Source organism: Protomyctophum parallelum (assembly GCF_964188405.1).
Source record: "Protomyctophum parallelum genome assembly, chromosome: 12".
Lineage (NCBI taxonomy): Eukaryota > Metazoa > Chordata > Actinopteri > Myctophiformes > Myctophidae > Protomyctophum > Protomyctophum parallelum.
Window position 1 is genome coordinate 49,865,738 of NC_139712.1, and position 22,500 is coordinate 49,888,237.

The window sequence follows — 22,500 nt, forward strand, 5'->3', positions numbered from 1 at the left end:
TCTTTTCCCTTCCTCTCTACACTGAGGGAAACTCCCTGACCCCAAACCACCACATCCACCATGCCCCCCCCCCCTCCCCCTTTCCTCCTCTCTCCCTGCTTCTCTATGACTTTGAGACCCGGGGAATCTCCCGCTCTCTCTCTCTCTGTGTACGTGTGTGTGTGTGTGTGTGTGTGTGTGCGTGCGTGCGTGCGTGCGTGAAAATAGGGGAGAGAGAAAGAGAGAAAGAGAGAGAGAGAGAGCACTGGCTGAAAGTGGTCACTGTCATATATATATGCTTGTTCCTGGGGAGAGGGAGACGGAAAGAGAGAGAGAGAGAGACAGTGTTCAGGAAAAGTGGCGCCCGGTTACACAGATTACATCATCACCCCATGACCTCACAATGCCAATCCCACAATGCCTTGCTGCTCACACCGGGTCCAGACCCCGGCACTGTTGTCGCCACACACACACACACACGCACGCATGCACGTTTTTACTTTGTGTTAGTGTGTGTGTGTGTGTGCACGCAACGTTTTAAACTAGGTTAATAATTTTGGAGATGCATGGCAGCGGTGGTTCCGGTCATTGGTTCCAGTCACGTGATGATGTCAAGTTATTTCCGCTCCGACTAGATCAGAAACCCGAAAATGCTATTGATTCCAGCAGGATACCTTTAAAGGGGAATAAATGGGACACAGAAACAGATGGGTACAATGTGTACTCTGACAACAGACCCAGGTGGGCTTTTGGAGCGGTGCCTAACCGATCCAATGACTGTCCATGTGTGGATATCTGCATGTCTGTCTGTCTGTCTGTTTGGCGTACGGACAGTGGGCTAGCTGAACCATTGTCCGTCTGTCTGTTTGGTGTACGGACAGTGGGCTAGCTGAACCATTGTCTGTCTGTCTGTTTGGCGTACGGACAGTGGGCTAGCTGAACCATTGTCTGTCTGTCTGTTTGGTGTACGGACAGTGGGCTAGCTGAACCATTGTCTGTCTGTCTGTTTGGTGTACGGACAGTGGGCTAGCTGAACCATTGTCTGTCTGTCTGTTTGGCGTACGGACAGTGGGCTAGCTGAACCATTGTCTGTCTGTCTGTTTGGTGTACGGACAGTGGGCTAGCTGAACCATTGTCTGTCTGTCTGTTTGGTGTACGGACAGTGGGCTAGCTGAACCATTGTCTGTCTGTCTGTTTGGTGTACGGACAGTGGGCTAGCTGAACCATTGTCTGTCTGTCTGTTTGGCGTACGGACAGTGGGCTAGCTGAACCATTGCACCCACAGCACAAACGAACCCCTGACACCTGAAGTGGGCGTGTCCATTGCCCCTCCTACATACGTAGTAAAACACTGTTAACTGAACGCAGAGACAGGTCCGTTTGGGTCAATTAATACTGAGGATTTCAGTGTGTGGCCATTAGCACAGAGGAATCTACTAACTCACTGTGACAAAGCTAAAATAGGGGAGGAAATTAAAGCTGATCTCTCTCTTCCTCCAGGCTCTGTTACCCACCTCTCTCACAAGCACACCCCCCCTCTCTACTTCCTCCCTCCCTCCCCCGCTCTCTCTGTCTCTCTCTATTAATCAATATTTCCTCCCTGGGTCTCATTCTAGCCATCCAGGGTAGAGAGCAGATGTGGATTCCATTTTAGTGGTTAGGGCCCCCACCAAAAATGTCCTGATCCCACGCATGTGCACACGCACACGCACGCGCGCGCGCACACACACACACACACACACACACACACACACACACACACACACACACACACACACACACACACACACACACACACACACACACACACACACACACACACACACACACACACACACACACAGTACAATAAATATGTAACCACAAACAGCAAACATACTGTCACACACTTTGCCTTTACAAACAAAGGGTATATAGTCGATCGCGTAGACATGAAAAGGATAGACGCCTCCTTCGACTCTGGGGCATGTGTCTCTCTTGCAGGCTATACATGGAGGCAGGTTTTCCCGAGATTCCTTGCGAAGCGTCACGGGAGGGGACGTTCGGTATAGGCCAATCAGACGGTAGGCCAATCTCATGCCAATAAAGATGGCATTGGATTGAATTGAATTGATAAGTCTCGGGAAAGACGCGCTGTGATTGGCCAGTAGTCACTTGTGTGGAAGTGACGCAGTGTGCCTTCCGCACTTGTGCCTTCGTTGAAGACACACCGCTCCGATGAACCGCAGCGGCCAATGAGGCATCTATTTTACATTAATATCTATGGTCGATCCTGTGTGTTTTGTTTGTTAGACAGATAACTAGACCCTTGAAACTTTGAAGGAATGATCAGTAGGCTGTCCATTTCTTTAATAGGCTCTATGCACAGCAGCCTTATTGGAAACAATTTGAGCGTTCCTTACTTCCTTCACAGGTCTTACCAATTATACTAATGAAGGCTCTGTTCTATTCTGGTCAAACAGAGTCAGGGTGCCGATATTGCAAATGTTCACAAATGAGGAGAATTGGAGCAGCAGGAGCCAGTCGACGTACTGCACTGTTGTGACAAGAAGAGAGCTGAGCCAGAAGGCAAAGCTCTGTTGTGACAAGAAGAGAGCTGAGCCAGAAGGCAAAGCTCTCCAAATATACCCAGAGATCTTCGTTCCTACTCTCACCTATGTTGATAAAGTGTGTGTCATGACGGATATCTGGATAAGCGGTTGAAGATGGATGGATACACCAGTGGGTCTCGGTGTGGAGGTGTACTGACTACTGATACATTTTTTTCCTTCTGGATACAGATTCCGAGCCTTGCGTATTGGTCGATACAGAGCACCGATCCGATACCAGTGTGTCATTTAAGCATAATCTAGGACTCGTAGGGTTCCTTGAGGGGGTTCCAAAGGGACCCTTACAGGTCTGAAACTCTCAAAGTTATGGGGAGCCTTGAGATGTAAAAGTTCAAGAAACCAATGTGCTACTACACTAATTGAAACAGAGCCTTAAATTAGTTCACCGTTAAGTGGTAACACCTGTGTGAAGCCCCATTTCTTTCCAAAAAGGCTGCCGTGCATAGAGCTTATTACATCTATATTAACATCAAACAGGGACAGGTCCCCCAAGATTTTAAACTGGCCAAAGTAACCCCCTTGTACAAAAAAGGGAGTAAATTAGAACCCGGCAACTACCGCCCTATTTCTATTCTAAGCTCTATCTCGAAAGTGATGGAAAAAATAGTCTATGAACAGGTTGAAAAGTATCTTGCCACTAATAAATTGCTGTACGAGTTCCAATCTGGTTTCAGAACATCCCACTCCACTGACACATGCCTCCTCTATTTGAGCGATCACATCAAACACGAGGTGGATGCTGGAAAATACTGCGGCATGGTCATGCTGGACCTCCAAAAGGCTTTTGACACCGTGAACCACTCCATACTGGTTAACAAGCTTAAAGCTATTGGTTTTGATAGCACATCAGTGAGCTGGATGCAATCCTACCTGGAGGGGAGAGAACAGATGGTGGAGGTAAACGGAACACTGTCCCCTCCCCTCCCAGTGAGCTGTGGTGTCCCACAAGGAAGCATACTAGGGCCTTTACTGTTCCTAATTTATGTTAACGACATGACTTCAGCTTGTGACTGCAACTTGTTCCTGTTCGCAGATGACTCAGCACTGCTGGTCTCGGACAGGAACAAACTGCAGGTTGAAAAGACCCTCAGCTCTGAACTCGGTAGAATCTGCACCTGGCTCGCTGATAACAAACTATCCTTACACCTGGGAAAAACTGAATCCATCCTCTTCGGATCAAATAGTAAACTCAGCAAGGCAGATGGCTTCTTGGTTAGAGTGGGTGACAATATTATCACACGAAAAGATAAAATTACCTACCTAGGTTCCATCCTGGAGGCTAATCTTTCCGGTGATAAAATGGCCACCAACGTAATCAAAAAAGTCAATCAAAGAACAAGATTCCTTTACAGGATCTCCTCACTGGTCAGCAAAAACACCTTGAAGACCTTAACAGGAGCCCTCGTACAAGGTTTCTTTGACTATGCATCCACCTCTTGGTACCACAGCACCTCAAAGGCCCTTAAAACAAGGCTCCAGACCTCCCAAAACAAACTGGTCAGGCTCCTACTTGGCCTCACCCCCCGAACCCACCTCACCCCTGCCCACTTTGACAGGCTGGGATGGCTTAGGGTCGTCGACAGAGTACAGCATCTTGCAATGGGTCTGGTCCACAAGATTCGATACACCACCAAGATACCCATGTACCTGTCTAAATACTTCCTTAATGTAAACGAAGTCCACACCCACAACACCAGAGGGAGTGCAACAAACCATGTACAACCCAGATTCGGCACAAACAAGGGACTAAATTCTTTTCGCTCCTATGCCACCAAAATGTGGAACGCCCTACCAACAGTCATTAAGACATGTGAATCCCTTGACTCCTTCAAAACCGCTCTCAAAGGGCACCTACGGATGGCTGCAATTCGAAACTGGCCTCTGTAAAATCTGAATCCCCCCCACCCCCCCACCCCATTTCCCTCACTGTATATTGTATATTTTCCAAGTGCTTGTATATTTTCCCTTTTTTGCTTCCCATATGATGAATTCCTGTTGTTCTTTAACTACATAGAAATGTCTATTTGTATGTCTCTAAATGGTTGTATGTCTTTAAATGTTTTGATGAATTGAACAATGTGGACCCTGTTGTAAACAAGTGTAATGCTTAATTGGGTCGTCCACTCACAGTTGACAGTCTTTGTATTGAGTTTGTGCTTAAAATGTACTGTAAATTCTACAAACTGTTAATAAATATTTCAATCAATCAATCAAACAAGTGAGAAGTTGTCACGTGGCGCAAGCGAACTAGCCAATGAAAAGATGTGCGCAACTAGCCAATGAAAAGATGTGCGCATGAAAACAGTTCGCAACCCCCCCCCCCCCCCCCCCACCCTCTTTGGCTGCTGTAATGTGATCTCCCCTATGGATCACCCTCTCCGGCGTCTCCGCACTCCGCAGAGAAACCTTACCTCACGGATAGTCGCCTCACCATTTAGCTTATTCCTTCTAAATCTCTGAATTTAAAATATAGCTCGCTCAGCGAATGTCTTAGTTACATTAACATTGGGCTTAGAAACTACTTGGTTTGTTCCTAACTACTACGATTAGACAGATCGCGTTTGTTATTTCGCTACTGCCAGTACTTCTGATTGCACGCACACACACACACAACACTACCCCGTGTCCCTCCCACACACACACAACACTGCCGCGCGGATTTAAGCTGTCAAACTTATTTTGTTACAGTTAAATATGCCACAGACACTTGCCTGAACTGTGCAGCTGATATATATACAGCATTGTCATATTTAAAAGGCGCTTTATAGCTTCTCTCAGCTCAAAGCGTGTATGAATAAGGAGATAAATGAACAGCTGATGTCGGTCAGCTGTGTGTGTGTGTGTGTGTGTGTGTGTGCGCGCGTGTGAGAGGGAGGTTAACAGTCAGCAACACGTTAAATTTCTACTTCTACTAAAGAAAGAGGAGCCATAAGTCCATATCCATAAATTCGGGGACATAAATTGCGCAAAATACTGTTAAACATGACGGCATCAGCCTGCTGCATCCTCCTAGCTGTTGTGTGCTAAGCTAAATCATCATACAGAACAGTCAACACGGCATTGACCAGGGTTGCCACATTGACTGAGAGGGAAACAAGCAACCAGGTCTATGAAAATAGACCTGGTTGTTAACGTGTTGACTACACTACACTACACTAATAAGGACACATAATAATAACTAATAACCCATCCGTTACTACATGTGGAGTCAACTCCCGCAATTTCCTTCTTCCCATAGCGCGCAGCAAAGTAACTCTGGGATGAGCGGCCGCATAGCGGCCGCGAAATTCTAGTGTGTAATAGTCTTCGAGTCTGTTTTGTGTACCAGTGCAGAGATTATGACCGTTTAAAAAACAGCATGGCAACAGAAATCAAATCATAGTGCCAGAACAGTACGGTAGGTGGATGAGTTATTAGAGGGAATGTTATTGTCTCTACTCTACTGCACTTTCCCACACACTCACACACACCTGAGTGCTCTGAATAACAGAGGGTGGACTGGTATGTGTGTGTGTGTGTGTGTGTGTGTGTGTGTGTGTGTGTGTGTGGGCGGTTAAAGTCACCGGAGAAAGTCAGTCCAGATGGCCATACAAGATTAAATACCATCTGCCAGCCAGTGCAACACACACACACACACACCCAGTCACACACAGTCACACACACACACACAGTCCCACACACACACACACACACACAGTCCCACACACACACACGCACACACAGCAGTTGCAGTCTGTCTATGTGGGCAAAAGAGGGCGCCGCAAGGATACTCTGACCGTCCGAGGCACATACAAATTGTACAGTTCAGACATACAGTACACACAAATAATAACTATTGTTCTCAGGCATGCCGAAAATGTCCATATTCTACCTTTTTGCGTTTATTTCTTTTTTCGCTTCGTTTTTTGTTGTTGTTCATACTACAGTGTCACACAAACGCATCACAAGTACAGTAGCAGATCCACAAGCTCAAAGCGAGTCACGAAGCATTTCGAGCTTTGTCAATGGGCTACTTGAAGGGGTTCCATGTGGTCCCCAGGGTTAGGGTTAGGGTTAGGTTATTGTCTTGAAGGGGTTCCATGTGGTCCCCAGCTATGGTAAATGGTGCATTTATATAGCGCCTTTATCCAAGGCGCTTTACAGAGATTGTGCATTACATTCACCCATTCACACACACATTCATACACCGATGGCAGCGGAAACCATGCAAGGCACCAACTAGCACATCGGGAGCAATTAGGGGTTCAGTGTCTTGCTCAAGGACACTTCGACAGTAACTCTGGGGGAGCCCGGGTTCGAACTGGCAACCTTACGGTTACCATCCAGGCACTCTACCCCTGAGCCACCGCCGCCCAGCTAAATGAGTCAAAAACATTCACTTTGAAAGAATATATATTCAAAGATTTGCGCCATATTTTCAAAAATAGCAGACCTACAAGCATGTAGCGGCGCGCTACGAGCTTGTAGGTCTGCTATTTTCCAATAGCTAAATTATAACATAATGTTTAAAACACCAAATGGGGTTCCTGCCCAAAATGGGTTAATTACATTTTTGTTAAACATTCTGCATTATAACACTAATGCCCAGGACGTCCACACACGTCTTCTCAAATAAAAGCCAAATTGTTAATTTGCAATAAGTCTACACAAAATAGACAATGTTAGAAGAATTGTTATTTTTGATTGTTTGTTGTTGTCTCTCCTAATGGTGCAACATCAATACAGCATGGAATTGTGGACAAAATCTTATCCAACGACAACAAATGATTCTTAGGTCTAAGAGGCTACATCTCAACAAATAAGTGTTCTGTGGCTCAAATGCTGAATAAATAATGGACCTTGATGTGAAAAGGGTTGAAAACCACTGAGTTACGTCATATCCTTAGGCAGGCTTGCTTATTATTTCAAAACAAACAATAGAAAGTTTACAACATGCTAACTTTCCAGGAAGCGAGAGGTTGCAATTTCTATTGGCTTGGAATCCCCCTCGACAATGTCATTGGTTATGGTTTAGGCAGGTTTCTGAACTGTCCATAACATGATCAGACAACATCAAACCAAACACGATAGTGGCCCTCTAGTCTACAGTCTACACCACTGGTTCCCAAACTGTTTAGCTCAAGACCCAAGAGAAATTAGACGTTTACCCGGGAGTCGGGACCTCGTGAAAATAGTAGATCTACAAGCTCACACCGTATCGCTTCACAACATCAAACCTAACACCTAACCTAACTGGAATCGAATCAGAAACATCTGACTGATAGACCTTGATCACATGACCCTAGAGATAATGTGGAACGAATTGTGTGAGTTTTGGACAAAATCTGTATAGGAGTAGTGGCAAAACATCATGTGTAAAAAAAAAAAGAATCTAGTGCGGCACAAATGGCCGGAGTTGAATCATGATCCACGGAATCCAGGGCAGGGAAATATTTTTATAGCATGACCGACCAAGAGTTATTTGCCAAAATGTGAAGTAGGCTGTTATAGTGTTATAGTGAAGTAGGCTGTTATAGTGTTATAGTGAAGTAGGCTGTTATAGTGTTATAGTGAAGTAGGCTGTTATAGTGTTATAGTGAAGTAGGCTGTTATAGTGTTATAGTGAAGTAGGCTGTTATAGTGTTATAGTGAAGTAGGCTGTTATAGTGCCGGGACGAGACGAGATTCTTCCTTGGGCTTACTGGGGAAATAGTTTTGCCCCCGGAAAATACAAACTCACCCAGTAATGTTTGTAAACGAGAAGACCGTCTATAAAACCCTTCAGTGGCAGCCACGATTACAGCACAGACAAATAAACAAGGAAGTGTTGCAACTTTGCAAGTGTGGTCACCAACGGCCATATTAAGTGTCTTTGGTCACAGAAGATGCCCAATGACTCATTTGAGATGCACAGTTGCCAGTTTAGCTGCCAGGAATAGTTTAATCCAGGTTACTGTCGTTGCTATAAACGACATTCCCGCCTTTTGTTTTATGTGTTTAATCCGCCGTATTGTAATAAATAAAAATAAACTCTGTCTTTGCCGCGGAGATAGAGACTAGATGGTTTCGTTTTGATGACGAAACCGGAAATCGTCACATGCTGTGGGCTGCTAGGGCTTCTGGGAAATTGAGGCCAATGCAAATGAATGGGGTACAACGCCTCATGGATGGTGCGATCGGATCATAACAAACCGAGGAACCTTTTTTCGCTGGATTTTCACGGATTAAAAGCCCAAATAATTCAGCGTATGCTCTAAAGGTAATACAACAATCTCGGCAGCGTAGGGTATTTGATTAAAATGCGGGTTACGTGTTTAAACCAACTGTTTAATACTTGTCCTACTGTTAGTTTTAACCACTGTCTTAACCCATTAAGACGGTAAGACCTTAGGCCAATTCTACAAGTATATATATTTGGCCGCAGGACAGGACAGGACACCCCCCCCCAGACCAGAACCAGAAGCAAATAACTGAGTAAAAAAAATATATATATTCAAAGATTTTCAAGATTTTTAAAAAGTTGCAGATCTACAAGCTCATAGCGCGGCACAAAGTGACATGCTGTGAGCTTGTAGATCTGCTATTTTAACTAATTTAACCAGAACTGCCATTTTATTTGTTTTACCAAATGTTCACCTATTATGATATTAAGCCCAGAGAAAAGGAACACTTCATGTTGCTGATGATCATCTGTTACATGTGTTTGTTGTGTTTGTTGTCTGTTACATGTGTTTGTTGTGTTTGTTGTCTGTTACATGTGTTTGTTGTCTGTTACATGTGTTTGTTGTCTGTTACATGTGTTTGTTGTGTTTGTTGTCTGTTACATGTGTTTGTTGTCTGTTACATGTGTTTGTTGTCTGTTACATGTGTTTGTTGTGTTTGTTGTCTGTTACATGTGTTTGTTGTCTGTTACATGTGTTTGTTGTCTGTTACATGTGTTTGTTGTGTTTGTTGTCTGTTACATGTGTTTGTTGTCTGTTACATGTGTTTGTTGTCTGTTACATGTGTTTGTTGTCTGTTACATGTGTTTGTTGTGTTTGTTGTCTGTTACATGTGTTTGTTGTCTGTTACATGTGTTTGTTGTCTGTTACATGTGTTTGTTGTCTGTTACATGTGTTTGTTGTCTGTTACATGTGTTTGTTGTGTTTGTTGTCTGTTACATGTGTTTGTTGTCTGTTACATGTGTTTGTTGTCTGTTACATGTGTTTGTTGTGTTTGTTGTCTGTTACATGTGTTTGTTGTCTGTTACATGTGTTTGTTGTGTTTGTTGTCTGTTACATGTGTTTGTTGTGTTTGTTGTGTTTGTTGTCTGTTACATGTGTTACATGTGTTACATGTGTTACATGTGTTACATGTGTTACATGTGTTTGTTGTGTTTGTTGTCTGTTACATGTGTTTGTTGTGTTTGTTGTCTGTTACATGTGTTACATGTGTTTGTTGTCTGTTACATGTGTTACATGTGTTTGGGCAAAACCTTATTTCTTTGAACCATCTGTGAGGAAATTAATCAGTGGCGTATTTGTGCCAAATTCTTCCACACTGACTCACCCAGCGGAGCAGAGGGGTAAACATAGGGATAGAACAAATTTAATCTTTTATTGTGATATAAAAAAACCTCTCAAATGTAATCACGGTAGGTGAATTATAATTAGGGATAATCCTCGCGTGAGTGTGAACTTCTTCACTGCCCTAACCAGTGTTGCATCATGTTATGCTTTAGCTATTTAAAAATAGCAGATCTACAAGCTCATATCGCGCCACCGAGTGGCGCGATACGAGCTTGTAGGTCTGCTATTTTTGAAAAATCGAAGACACTTTTAGAATCTGATCTCAGGTCAGAATGGGTTAATAATGAAACTGTCAGGATGTAATGGACATTTTTAGAATCTGATCTCAGGTCAGAATGGGTTATTTGTGCTCATATAGGAGGTGTGAGAATGGGCCCACTGGCTCAAAACAAACACCCTACCCCCACAAATAAAGCCAGAAAAAACGTGACGGACATTGACATTTCTTTGTACTTAAACCCGCTGGCGTATAACCACATCATGGGGGGATCGCCGTAGCTTGTGGGAACATGTCATTCAATATCCCGGGCGTGATAAAATGGCAGCTAGACCCATCATAATGATTTAAAAATCATCTGAATCGCAATTATTTGAGATAATGGCAATTATCTTGTAACCTGACGCTGCCAGATCCAAGAAGCTTGCTACACAAATTTGTTTCACAGCTTATTGGGATCTGGGATCGCGGAAGCAAATTCGATGACGGGGCTGTTCCTTTTTTCAAGATACTTGGTAGATGATTGGATGGGACCGTCTGTCTATCACCGTGTGGGCGTGCAAACACAACCAATCATATTGACGTGTCTATATAGCTTCACGTCCGGTTTCGCACATATCCCGCCCTTAGCTCACGCTGATTGGTCCGGTACGGAACGGATTTTTGTCAGCTCAACGGCATGAGAGATCCCAGATGATTGCTGTGTTGGGAAACATGGTTACCCAATACCGCCCTCATCTGGCAGAGTCAGGTTAATTATCTTGACCCAATTGTCATAATCATTTCCATGTTGAAAAATTTGCATACAGTTTCAAACTAAAATAGTGGACGGGCAGATCGGCTATTTTCCACTATTTGTTTTTTAAGTAAAACGTTATTAAAGGGATTGTGACATTAAAAAAAGGTTTTGGAATTGTTCTTGTTTTTCTTTAGGTTTTCTAATCTCAATTGCACCCAAAAAACATGAACTTTTAACATTCAGTAGATTTTCTGTGATCTGGGGTTTTCTGGCTCAAACAGGTGCTCTGATTTGCCGGCAGTAAGTGACATCACTTACTGCAAATCCCATATATGTCAATGGGATTTGCCAGCAGATGTCACTGTTTCACTGTGTTGCCTGTTTTCATTGTAGCTCAAAAGGCCCAAAAAACCCCAAAGAAAACTTCAGACCACAGAAAATCCACTGAATGTTCAAAGTTCAGGTTTTTTGGGTGTAATTGAGGTCATAAAACCTAAAAGAAAAAAGAAAAAGAAAAAGAAATGAAAATGAATGTCATAAAACCTTTAAATGTCAGTCATTTCTTTGTATATTTAGATTATTTTGTGCAACTTTGAAGCCTAAAAGCAATTTCCTGAGAGCCTGCTGTGCACCCATCTATCCTTCTCTGAAACTATTGGAAGTAGAGGACACTCTGTCCCTTCTGTCCCTATTTGGATAATCTGTGATTTACCGTTGAACCAACCAGCCAAATTGCTGCCTTTTATATGCTGCCATTATATAAAAAGGCAGCAATTTGGCTGGTTGGTTCGGTAAATCACCGGTTTGAGTCCGGGAGTGACAGCCACGGTGGAGAGGATGACGTGGTGGTAATGGGCGGCCAGCCAAGGAGGAGTTCATGTTTTGGTTTCGGGCTGAGTGTAGTGTTGCCAGCTTCTGCGAGAGAAATAAGCAACCAGGTCTGCGTCTCTGCGACAACAAGCTCAAAACGAAGCGACTATTATTATGCTACATGAGCACCTGTATGCACGCGTTATGATGAGCTTGTAGAGCTGCTATTTTCAAAAGAAAATCAAAAAGAAAAAAAGGTTAAACATTTTGAATATTATTTTGAAACACTTTAACAACACAAATCTGGTGTGGGGTCCCTGGCGCAAAATATGTTTAGATGGGGGGGGGGGGCAACTACACTTTGGAAACGATCCTAAAAAAACGCAACGCGCAATATTACATTAAGCGACTATACTTACAGAAAAACAAGCCCAAAGTCGCTTATATTAAGCAGAAATGGCAACACTGTCTGAGTGCTTTATCAATATGCAACGACACAGACACAGCACATCACTTGGACCAATCAGAGGGCCATTAGTCTGGCAGAGCGAAGAGATTCAGGGGAGGAAATAAGCCAGTGAGAGATGTGTGTATGATGGTACAGTAGGGCATGTAATGTATTTGTGTTTGAAATGTTTACTGTAATCACTCAGGGCGTCACTGTAAAAGACAGCTGGCTCTCAATTGACTTCCCTGAATAAATAAAGGTGAAAGAAAATAAATATGTATAGGGCTGCTGTCACCATTACAAATTTAAGTTGACGATTAATTGTCGCAAAAATACGATTTCAATTGTGTTTTTGGCATTGATTGAACATAAAAACTCGGTTTGGATCCTCCCCTCCACTTCCTGCATGTGCTTCCGGTGCTTCTGTGTTCATGCCTACTAACAAGAACAGTACATGTTTAGAGTGGTGCTGACAGATTCTGCTGTTTGCAAAATATGTCTTGAGATAATTAAGATACTGGTGCCATGGAATGTTCCTATTGTCCCACGCCTAAATGTTGATGCAGGGAGTACCTTGGCCCTTTAATGAAAGAGGAGTGAAGAGTGCAATGGTGTGCTTGCTCTTTTCGCTCTTTCCGACTCTGTGTAAACAAGGGTGAATGTTTTTGTGCAGTTTTTTCCCTGCTGTGAGCACGTGCACATGCGCGCGCGTGTGTGTCTGTGCATGCACACTGCACATGTGAGACGGTACAAAAACATTCTCTCCAAGAATATGTGTCTATGCACATTACGCACTTCCTCTACATCTTCCTGTGTGTGTGTGTGTGTGTGTGTGTGTGTGTGTGTGTGTCATTGTGCGCACGTGCCTACACACATGCGTGCGTGAGCAGACAAGAGTCAGGGGGTCAAAATGAATGTCTGTCACGGTGTACAAGTGAAGTGACCTCATCCTTCGCCCAAACATGATACCTCTCTTACTATAACACACACACACACACACACACACACACACACACACACACACACACACACACACACACACACACACACACACACACACACACACACACACACACACACACACACACACACACACACACACACACACACACACACCCTCACACACACACACACACACACACACACACACACACACACACACACACACGTCCAGGAGAAGCAGGCAGATGGTAGCAGATGTTTCTCTGCTCCTTGGAGAGTTGTGATGTTCCCAAACACTGTTTGGAAACCATTTTCTGGGATCAGGTTTGTGTGTGTGTGTGTGTGTGCGTGTGTGTGTGTGCGTGTGTGTGTGCGTGCGTGTGTTTCAGTGCCAGTAAAGAGTGTAGCTCCTATGCCACCAAAATGTGGAACGCCCTACCAACAGTCATTAAGACATGTGAATCCCTTGACTCCTTCAAAACCGCTCTCAAAGGGCACCTACGGATGGCTGCAATTCGAAACTGGCCTCTGTAAAATCTGAAAAATGTCTTGTTGCCTTTCCATGAGTACCTGCCAAGTCTCAGATCTTAATGCGTTAAGAATACATTCAGACTCACAATTAACACTTACAAGTTACAACACATTTTTGACATAACCAGAGGTGTTCAGAAGCATGTTCTCTGTGTGTGAGAGTGTGAATAACATTTACATACATATATGTGTGTATGATGGAGTGCGAACGGCTCTGTCTGGGGAGTGTGTGTGTGTGTGTGTGTGTGTGTGTGTGTGTGTGTGTGTGTGTCTGTGTGCGTGCGTGCGTGCGTGAGAAAGAGACTGTGTGGGTAGGCTCTGGGGAGAGTGATAATGACTGCTCAGCTCTTCTCAGACAGCCGATCTATAAGCCATCTCCTCTGCTCTGCATTTAAAAATCAATAGGCAGAGCTTGTGCACGCACGCACGCACGCACACACACACACAAGAGAGAGAGAGAGAGAGAAAGACAGACATGGTTATGAAAGCACACAAACACACGCCGTCACACGCATGCATGTATGCTCTGTCTCGTTAAGAACAACGTAGCATTGTATTTGTCCAGCGGAGACAACATGATGCCGTCAACTCTTTTATGTCATTAATCATTGAGTTGCCAGATCTCCTTCCTAACCCCACCGCTCCTTAGCCCCGGGTTGCCAGGTTGAGGAACAACCCTGTCCAAAAGACAACATCCTATCCTACATAATAAATAAGTTAATCTTGGTCCGGAACGTCAGTCACAGTCACTCTGTTCCACATGGTTCACCTCGGTGGTTTGAGCAATTGATCTGAACTTGCACACTGCATTGACCATTAGCATATGCTAATAATGACCATTGACCATTAGCATATGGCATATGCTAATATGCTAATATGTCTGTAACCATGTTTACACCAATACGCTAATAAACAGCATATGCCATATGCTGTTTATTAGCGTATTGGTGTAAACATGGTTACAGATCCGCAGGCTATGGGGTCTCTAGCGGCTGGCTACATTAACTTGCCACACACACACAACATTTTGGGGGACCTTGACATGATTACCCAATTTTGGGAAACCAGGGAATTGGCATAATGAATGATTCTTTTTTTTTAAAGGGCATGATTTTCAGAAAAGAAAGGGGAACGGAAAAAAGGGTCAGTCTGTAATTTCATTCAAACTACACTCACATACTGTAGTACTACTCGTCATGGATTGAAGCAAAATAAAATGTCCGAGAAGTGTGAAAGTGTGAAAGATTTAAGATCACTAAAACATAATAATTTTTTTAATATTGTGTTTCGCTTTTATGATAAATCTAAGACCATTAGGATTTTATGGACGATGAAATCAGTCGTGGTGACTGAGAACTTTAATCCATGAGTACTGAGCATTTGTATGGTCAGTTCTTGCACCATCATTAATTAATAATCGTATTGTGATCAATTATTCAAACCAAATGATTTGCATGTGCATCACATTTCACATTATTTGTGCAACATCCACCCAAAAATGAATAGGCCTACATTCTGGGGCGTCAAAATTGTGGCTCCATAAAATGTACGTAATTTTTTGTGCTTCACATTTTGTCCAAGACACATACCACTCGCATGTCTCTCAGAAGTCTTGTTTTAATACTTTAACATGTAGCCAAGTATCATAGTTAACTAGATAAGATTACAGTAGACTGTACAGTGAGTCTACACACTGTAAACAATATTATGCAAGTGAGTGCCAGTCACATGTCAGCACACCACTCCCACACGCATACAGTACACGCACATACGGTATGTGTTAAAACACAAATGGCTGCAGGGGTTCACTTATCAATAGTATCTCTCCATTGGTCGCTGGAACGCCCTGTATGGCGCGTTCACACACACACACACACAGCTGCTGTCAGTGTCAACAGAGTGAGATCTGAGGTTGCAACAACCGAAATGCTTCCACTCAGTGACTGACTGAGGTGATGATGTCTGTAAGGAACGGTTGGAACAGCGGGGGAGAGGGAGAGATGTTGAGAGAGAGAGAGAGAGAGAGAGAGAGAGAGAGAGAGAGAGAGAGAGAGAGAGAGAGAGAGAGAGAGACAGAGAGACAGAGAGAGAGAGAGAGAGAGAGACACGCAGACAGAGAGAGAAACAGACAGACAGACAGAAAGAGAGAGACACACAGACAGAAAGAGAGAGAGACAGACAGACAGACAGACAGACAGAGAGAGAGAGACAGACAGACAGACATAGAGAGACACGCAGACAGAAAGAGAGAGACAGACAGACAGACAGACAGACAGACAGAAAGAGAGAGACAGACAGACAGAGAGAGAGACACGCAGACAGAAACAGACAGACAGACAGAGAGAGACAGACAGACAGAGAAATGAATCCATCCACTTACGGTGCAGTGCATGGAGTCATCGTCACCCACAGAATCCTCCAGGACATGATGGGTATCCTGCAGCACAGAGACATGTGTCACGCATAAATGCATAATAATAATGATGGGTATCCTGCAGCACAGAGACATGTGTCATGCATAAATGCATAATAATAAAAACACCACCGTCCGGCAGAAACCTCTTATCTCCATATTCAAACACTATGTGTTTTTAGTACTTTTTACAAAATAAATATTGTTGACGCTTTTGAATACTGAAAACTAAAGTAACAGTTTTGGAACACATGAGGTTTCCACATGACAGGCGAATCAGATGCCAGCAGAACGTTAACTTGACAACTATTAGCCTGTGTGATTTCACTAACAGGCTGTTGTCATGCAGTATCACGCCGCTTCGTGCCTTGACATGTTTTCACACTAACCACATCAAATTAAATCAAACACCTGAATCTAATGTTAAGATTACAAGTTCAAGTCCCTCTCCCCATTATATTATCGCTGTTGGGCAGACACCATGTAAATGTCTATATTTTTATGTTGATTTTGTGAATTAATTGCTATTGGTGAACTTAAACTTCGTCATATGACAGAGTCGCATAAAAGTAGTGAAAATATAGCCCATATACAAGCTCACAGCTAGCTTGTTGTCCAATGACATGTCCAAGTGTCTATGGGTTTTCTAAATATTAAAATAGTAGTCTCCAAGAGACTAGAAGGTGGCCCGTTGAGTAAACATTAACCAACGTTTTGGCAGATAACTGCCTCTTCAGGGTAACATAGAAAAACACCTGGGAAATACATACATAGGAAAACAACACTGTGGTACTATGAAACGTGGCATATCCATTATGAAGGAGAAAAATATGAATCCACTCAACTTCATCAATTTGTCTGAAATACTGTATAGGTTTGTCATTTGTGGTTCAAAAAAAGTGTTCACACCAAGAATTAAGTCACGTGCCAGCTTTTAGGATTAACCATCATTGTCTCCACTAGGCCGAAGGCATGGGGAGAGAGTATGTTTTGCACTCCGTCCATGTGTGTGTCCATCCGTGTGTCCGTCCGTGTGTGTCCGTCCGTCTGTGTACAGCTAATCTCCGGCACCGTTAACCCGGTCGATGCCAAATGTTTGTACAAACACTCCCTGGATGCCAAGGATGAACCTCTGCCCCACATTTCCCAGAACGGCCTGTTATAGCGCCACCAGGAGGCCACAACCTGACCTGCCCTGGTGGAGACCTGTGCCCCGAGGGGCACTTTATCTAGTTTGTTTTCATTTTGTGGCACCAATGTTGTAGAAATCACTGTTTTCCTCCATTAAAATGCTTTATTATAATTTCCATTCAAACTGTGTCACTGCAGTTCACAATATAATCCAGACTTTGTGTTTGTGTGTTTCCATAGGGAATAGACAGCCACAATAAATAAACAATGACATTTGCATTAAAGAATCAGGACTTAATCTGCCTGCTGTGTGACACTGGCTGTGCATTAATAAACAGTACACAACATGGCACCAGATGCTTGGACTAAAGCGAAATAAAATCTCACGACTGATTCCTAAACAATTAAGTACACACAATATGTAAAATTTAATTATGTTTTAGCAATACTGTTCCTGCTGTTCTACCAACCAGGTGAATAAATCAATGATTGAGGCTGATTGACCTTTTATTTTATTTGAAAGGTTTTGTGGAAGATGCTTAGTAGAAGAATATTGCTAGTTTGACCACTTGAACCAAAAATAGCCATCTGCGACGCATTGAAAGCTTGCAGATAGGTTATATTCGCTTAATTAACATGCGACTGAGAACTTGAGGGCTGATTATTACACTGACTCATTCACAATATACTGAAATCTTGTTTCGAAAAGATGAATTAAAATGGCAACTATAGTGGCAACTTCCAATACATGAATACAAAGAATTAACCTAATCCTCTGTAGTGACATCTCCCTCCCTCTTCTAAGGAGAACATCACCTCATCAAACAAGCCAGAGGAGTTAGGTCTAGAAGTTATGTTGTGCTGGCTATAGTATACTTTATAATAGTTGCAATAAATAGAATAGGAAATAAACAGAAAAGGATAAAGGAAGGAATAGAATATTCAGCAGTAGAGAGAAAGCAGAGGGAAAACAATGGACGAATTTGAGTGTTGGTCAACTTGGCCATGGAGGTTAGGAGATATGACTGAGCATGGTGATGGACTATGAGCAGAGCCATCAACACAACCGTTCTGGTGAAGAGGTGGCCACCTCTTCACCTAAATCTGGACAATGAAGCCCTACTTAAGTCCCCTAGCCTGTAGAATCCCCAGCCTCTGCCTCAGCTCCACACCTACCAATTGATTACTTAACCAGTCCACTTCAGTTTGCAGTACTCTTCAGACACAGGCAGACAGACAGATAGAGATATCTCCATATGGGCACAAAAGGGACACAGACAGACAGTTAAAACAGGTGCTATGACAACGAGGCGATACTAGGTTCCCAACTTGCATCGTTCCCAAGTAGAATGGTGGCCGACAGGCACAGGTCTAGTTTATTTAACAACTGTATTCTTTGGAATGTATTAAAATGTGTCTAAATAGCAGGAAAATAGTGGAAATAGCCAATCTACAAGCGCACAACATGCTGTGAGCTTGTAGATCTGCTATTTCCTCTATTTGGGTAAATGTAGGAAACATTTTCAACATGGAAACGATTATGACGATTATGCAAAAATAATTGTCTCCACCAGGCCGAAGGCATGGGGAGAGCCCGTATTGAACCAAAAGCCTCAAATCATGAACGGAGCGTGCAATTTACGTGAAATCTTTCACAGACTTTCCTACTAGGCTGAGGAATATATCACACGCTTTTCACATTGGCCTGTTACAGCGCCACCAACAGGTGGATTTTTGCAAGACACATTTTTGAAACACTTTTCCTAGTTGCAAATGATTTCAAATAATTTATATTTTGACGATTGTGTCATGTCAATATCTGTGACAGGCCTAGACAGAACAAGACAATGATGCAAAGAGTGAAAGTGATTAAAAGCAGAGAGTGAGACAGAACCAAAAAGATGAGCGAAAGTGTGGGTGATATTCTTTTGGTTGCAAATGGAGCCGATCCCTTATAGTCTCGACTCTCACACACGCGCACACACAGCCACCAAGGACACACACACACACGCACAGCCACCAAGGACTCTCACACACACGCACAGCCACCAAGGACACACACACACACACACACACACACACACACACACACAAGGGCCCTAGGGTCTATCCGCCTATTTACCTCTATAGATTTCACAGTCACATCCCCATGCTATTCAAACACTAATCCACCACACCATTAACCGTTGTAGGACAACCCTTTATATGTGTGTGTATGTATGTCTGTGCATATTGAACATTTAGCTGCAGGCTAGTGTATCCAATCCAGATGCATCATTCTCTTTATGTCGTTTCACATTTACAACTACTTTACTACTGAGTTTGTTCAATGTGTGGCTTTATTTGTTCTCCTGTGGTGGCCTAGAAAAGCCGACAGGAGTGGACTATACCTCTCACGCCGATGACTAAACACTTGCAGACACACACACACACACACACACACACACACACACACACACACACACACACACACACACACACACACACACACACACACACACACACACACACACACACACACACACACACACACACACACACACACACACACACACACACACCTTTGGGCGGGAAACCCTTTTGGTGTTTTAAACATTATGTTATAATTTAGATATTGAAAAATAGCAGATCTACAAGCTCATAAGAGCTTGTAGGTCTGCTATTTTTGAAAAATCGTGAAAATATTTATTTCAGAAAACTGGAGGATTTAGAATATATTTTTAAAATTTTGAGGTCAGGCCTAAATTTCCCCACCTACCCATACCCCCGCAGAACGACCTAATACACTCAATTCTCAAAATTGACCCCCCTGTTAAGGGACTAATCTCAAAATTGTATAGTACAATACAGGACATTTGTGCTCCTACCTGGAACAATAACAGATTAGCATGGGAATTAGATCTTGGAGTGGAAATTCCAGAGGAAATTTGGAATTCAAGTATCTCCTTAATTAACTCTGCATCATTCTGTGTACGACAAAACCTGATACAATTCAAACTCAAAGTATTCCATAGACTGCACTACTCCCCTGAAAAATTAGCCAAGATGTACCCGACGACCCGTTTCAACTGCCCAAGATGTCACTATCCTTCAGCATCTCTCGGCCACATGTTTTGGTCCTGTCCATTACTGAGAGACCTTTGGTCCGGAGTCTTTGACTGTTTCTCATCAATGGGGGAACTGACACTAAGTCCCAACCCACATACTGCCATCTTGGAGGTGGTTCCAAAAGAACTGAGCTACTCGGACCAGTTGAGAAGTGCGATTGCTTTCGCCTCACTGCTGGCCCGAAGGCTCATTTTAAATAACTGGAAGGCAGATAAACCGCCCTCTGTGGCTCAATGGATCCAAGAAGTCCTATCTATGCTAAAGCTAGAAAGAATTAGGTATAATGTCCATGGCTCACGAGAGAAGTTTGACGGAACCTGGTCTACGTTTATCTCATATGTTGAAAACTTCACATTCCCTTATTAGGGGACGGATTAATACACCGGTAACTAGACCCCATGTTCTAACCCCCTAGTGGGGACTGGGGCCGATGTGACCGGAACATACCTCCCTCCCGGGATTAAGATTGCTGGTGGCGGTTATTTTTATTCTATTTTTATTTTATCTACTTTTACTTTTTACTTTTATATACATTCCTTATTATTACAGTCTTTGTACCTTTATTGCCCTTGTTTATGTTTTCTGTTTTTGTATTCCGTATGTGTGTGTGCTACCATTTCTCTATATACACTTTGCGCATATACTATATCCTTGCACCTGTCTGCTGTCTCTGGACGGGGGGAGGGGGGAGGGGTACAGGGGAGAAGGGAAAAAAAAAAAAAAAAAAGAAATGTTGTGACTGTATCGCCTGTCTACCTGTATTTGACCCAGGGGGGCAGTCAGACAGATATTTTGTGAAGCCTGAAACTCCTGAAAGTTCATATAATGGCCTGTTGTGATGTATTTGGGCCCAACTTCACCTAGACTGTATTACCTTAATAAACATGGTCATGAATACTTTCTGCTTCCAGTCACTAGTTTAAAGTCTCATTTCTAATGTCATAATATTCTTTTTGGAAAGTTATGGTCCCATTTATAAAATAAATGACCATAAAGTCGCGTATGTTATGAGGGGCGTGGCTACCGTTACAGTCTATGAACGGGATCCCCCACCCACTCGAGTCAAAATAAAAACCAACGGAGAAGAAGGGGGGAAGTCCCGCCTCGTTGTCTGGGCCAGCCAATGGCAAGCTGGGCCCAAACGGAGCCAGCCAATGGCCAGCTGGGCCCAAACGGATCTAGAAAGATGGCGACTTACAGTGCAGGAATAACAGGCTTCATTTTACGTCCATGTTAGACCCGGGGAACGCTTTGTCCATATTTTTTACAGTCTATGATTTGACCTGTAATAAGGAATAAAAACAAAGTAAACACAAAAGTGAATTTGCGAGTGAATTGTGGTAATGAAACGGACTCCATGCAGTCACTTTCAGTTAGAGTACTGCAGAGGCTGAGTGACTGTGACCCGCTGATGGTCATTGATGCTTTAACCCATTCTGACCTGAGATCAGATTCATACGAGGTTTCCACTGGACACACGCCGGTCTGACGAACCCATTGTGACCTGAGATCAGATTCTAAAAATGTCAGTCGTTCTTCGATTTTTTTCAAAAATAGCAGACCTACAAGCTCGTATCGCGCCACTCGGCCACTCGGCATATACGTTTATTTAACAGAGACAATAAAAAACTATGTATAAAGTTGTAAAAGCATGAAACCGTTGTGTTGTACATAGGGTTTATAGCCAAGGCTAATTTGCAACCCCAGTCCCTGGTTTAACTACCTGTACAAAAAACAACAGTTTACAAAAAATTCATGCAGATGCATCTAATCTAATAATATACTATACTAATAATATTTTACTAAAAACTTACAATGCGAACTGACAATAAAGTACTATATCATATCATATCATTACATCACTCGGGTAACCAGTCAGACACTATACATGTGAGCACAGTTGATTTGATTTCACACATTACCATCCGTTAATAGTTTTAGACCCGTATTTTGATGAATTGAACAAGGTGGACCCTCTTGTAAACAAGTGTAATGCTTAATTGGGTCGTCCACTCACAGTTAACAG

At 43.1% G+C, this 22,500-nt stretch overlaps 1 protein-coding gene across 1 annotated transcript in view; it reads right to left on the reverse strand.

Annotated features, from left to right (window-relative positions):
- rps6ka3b (ribosomal protein S6 kinase, polypeptide 3b) overlaps positions 1 to 22,500 on the reverse strand; it is a 74,597-nt gene that overhangs the window by 49,101 nt on the left and 2,996 nt on the right. The window contains exon 2 of the mRNA XM_083778312.1: positions 16,203 to 16,259. Within this exon, the coding sequence (XP_083634438.1) occupies positions 16,203 to 16,259 (57 nt within the window). The remainder of the gene's footprint in view (positions 1 to 16,202; positions 16,260 to 22,500) is intronic.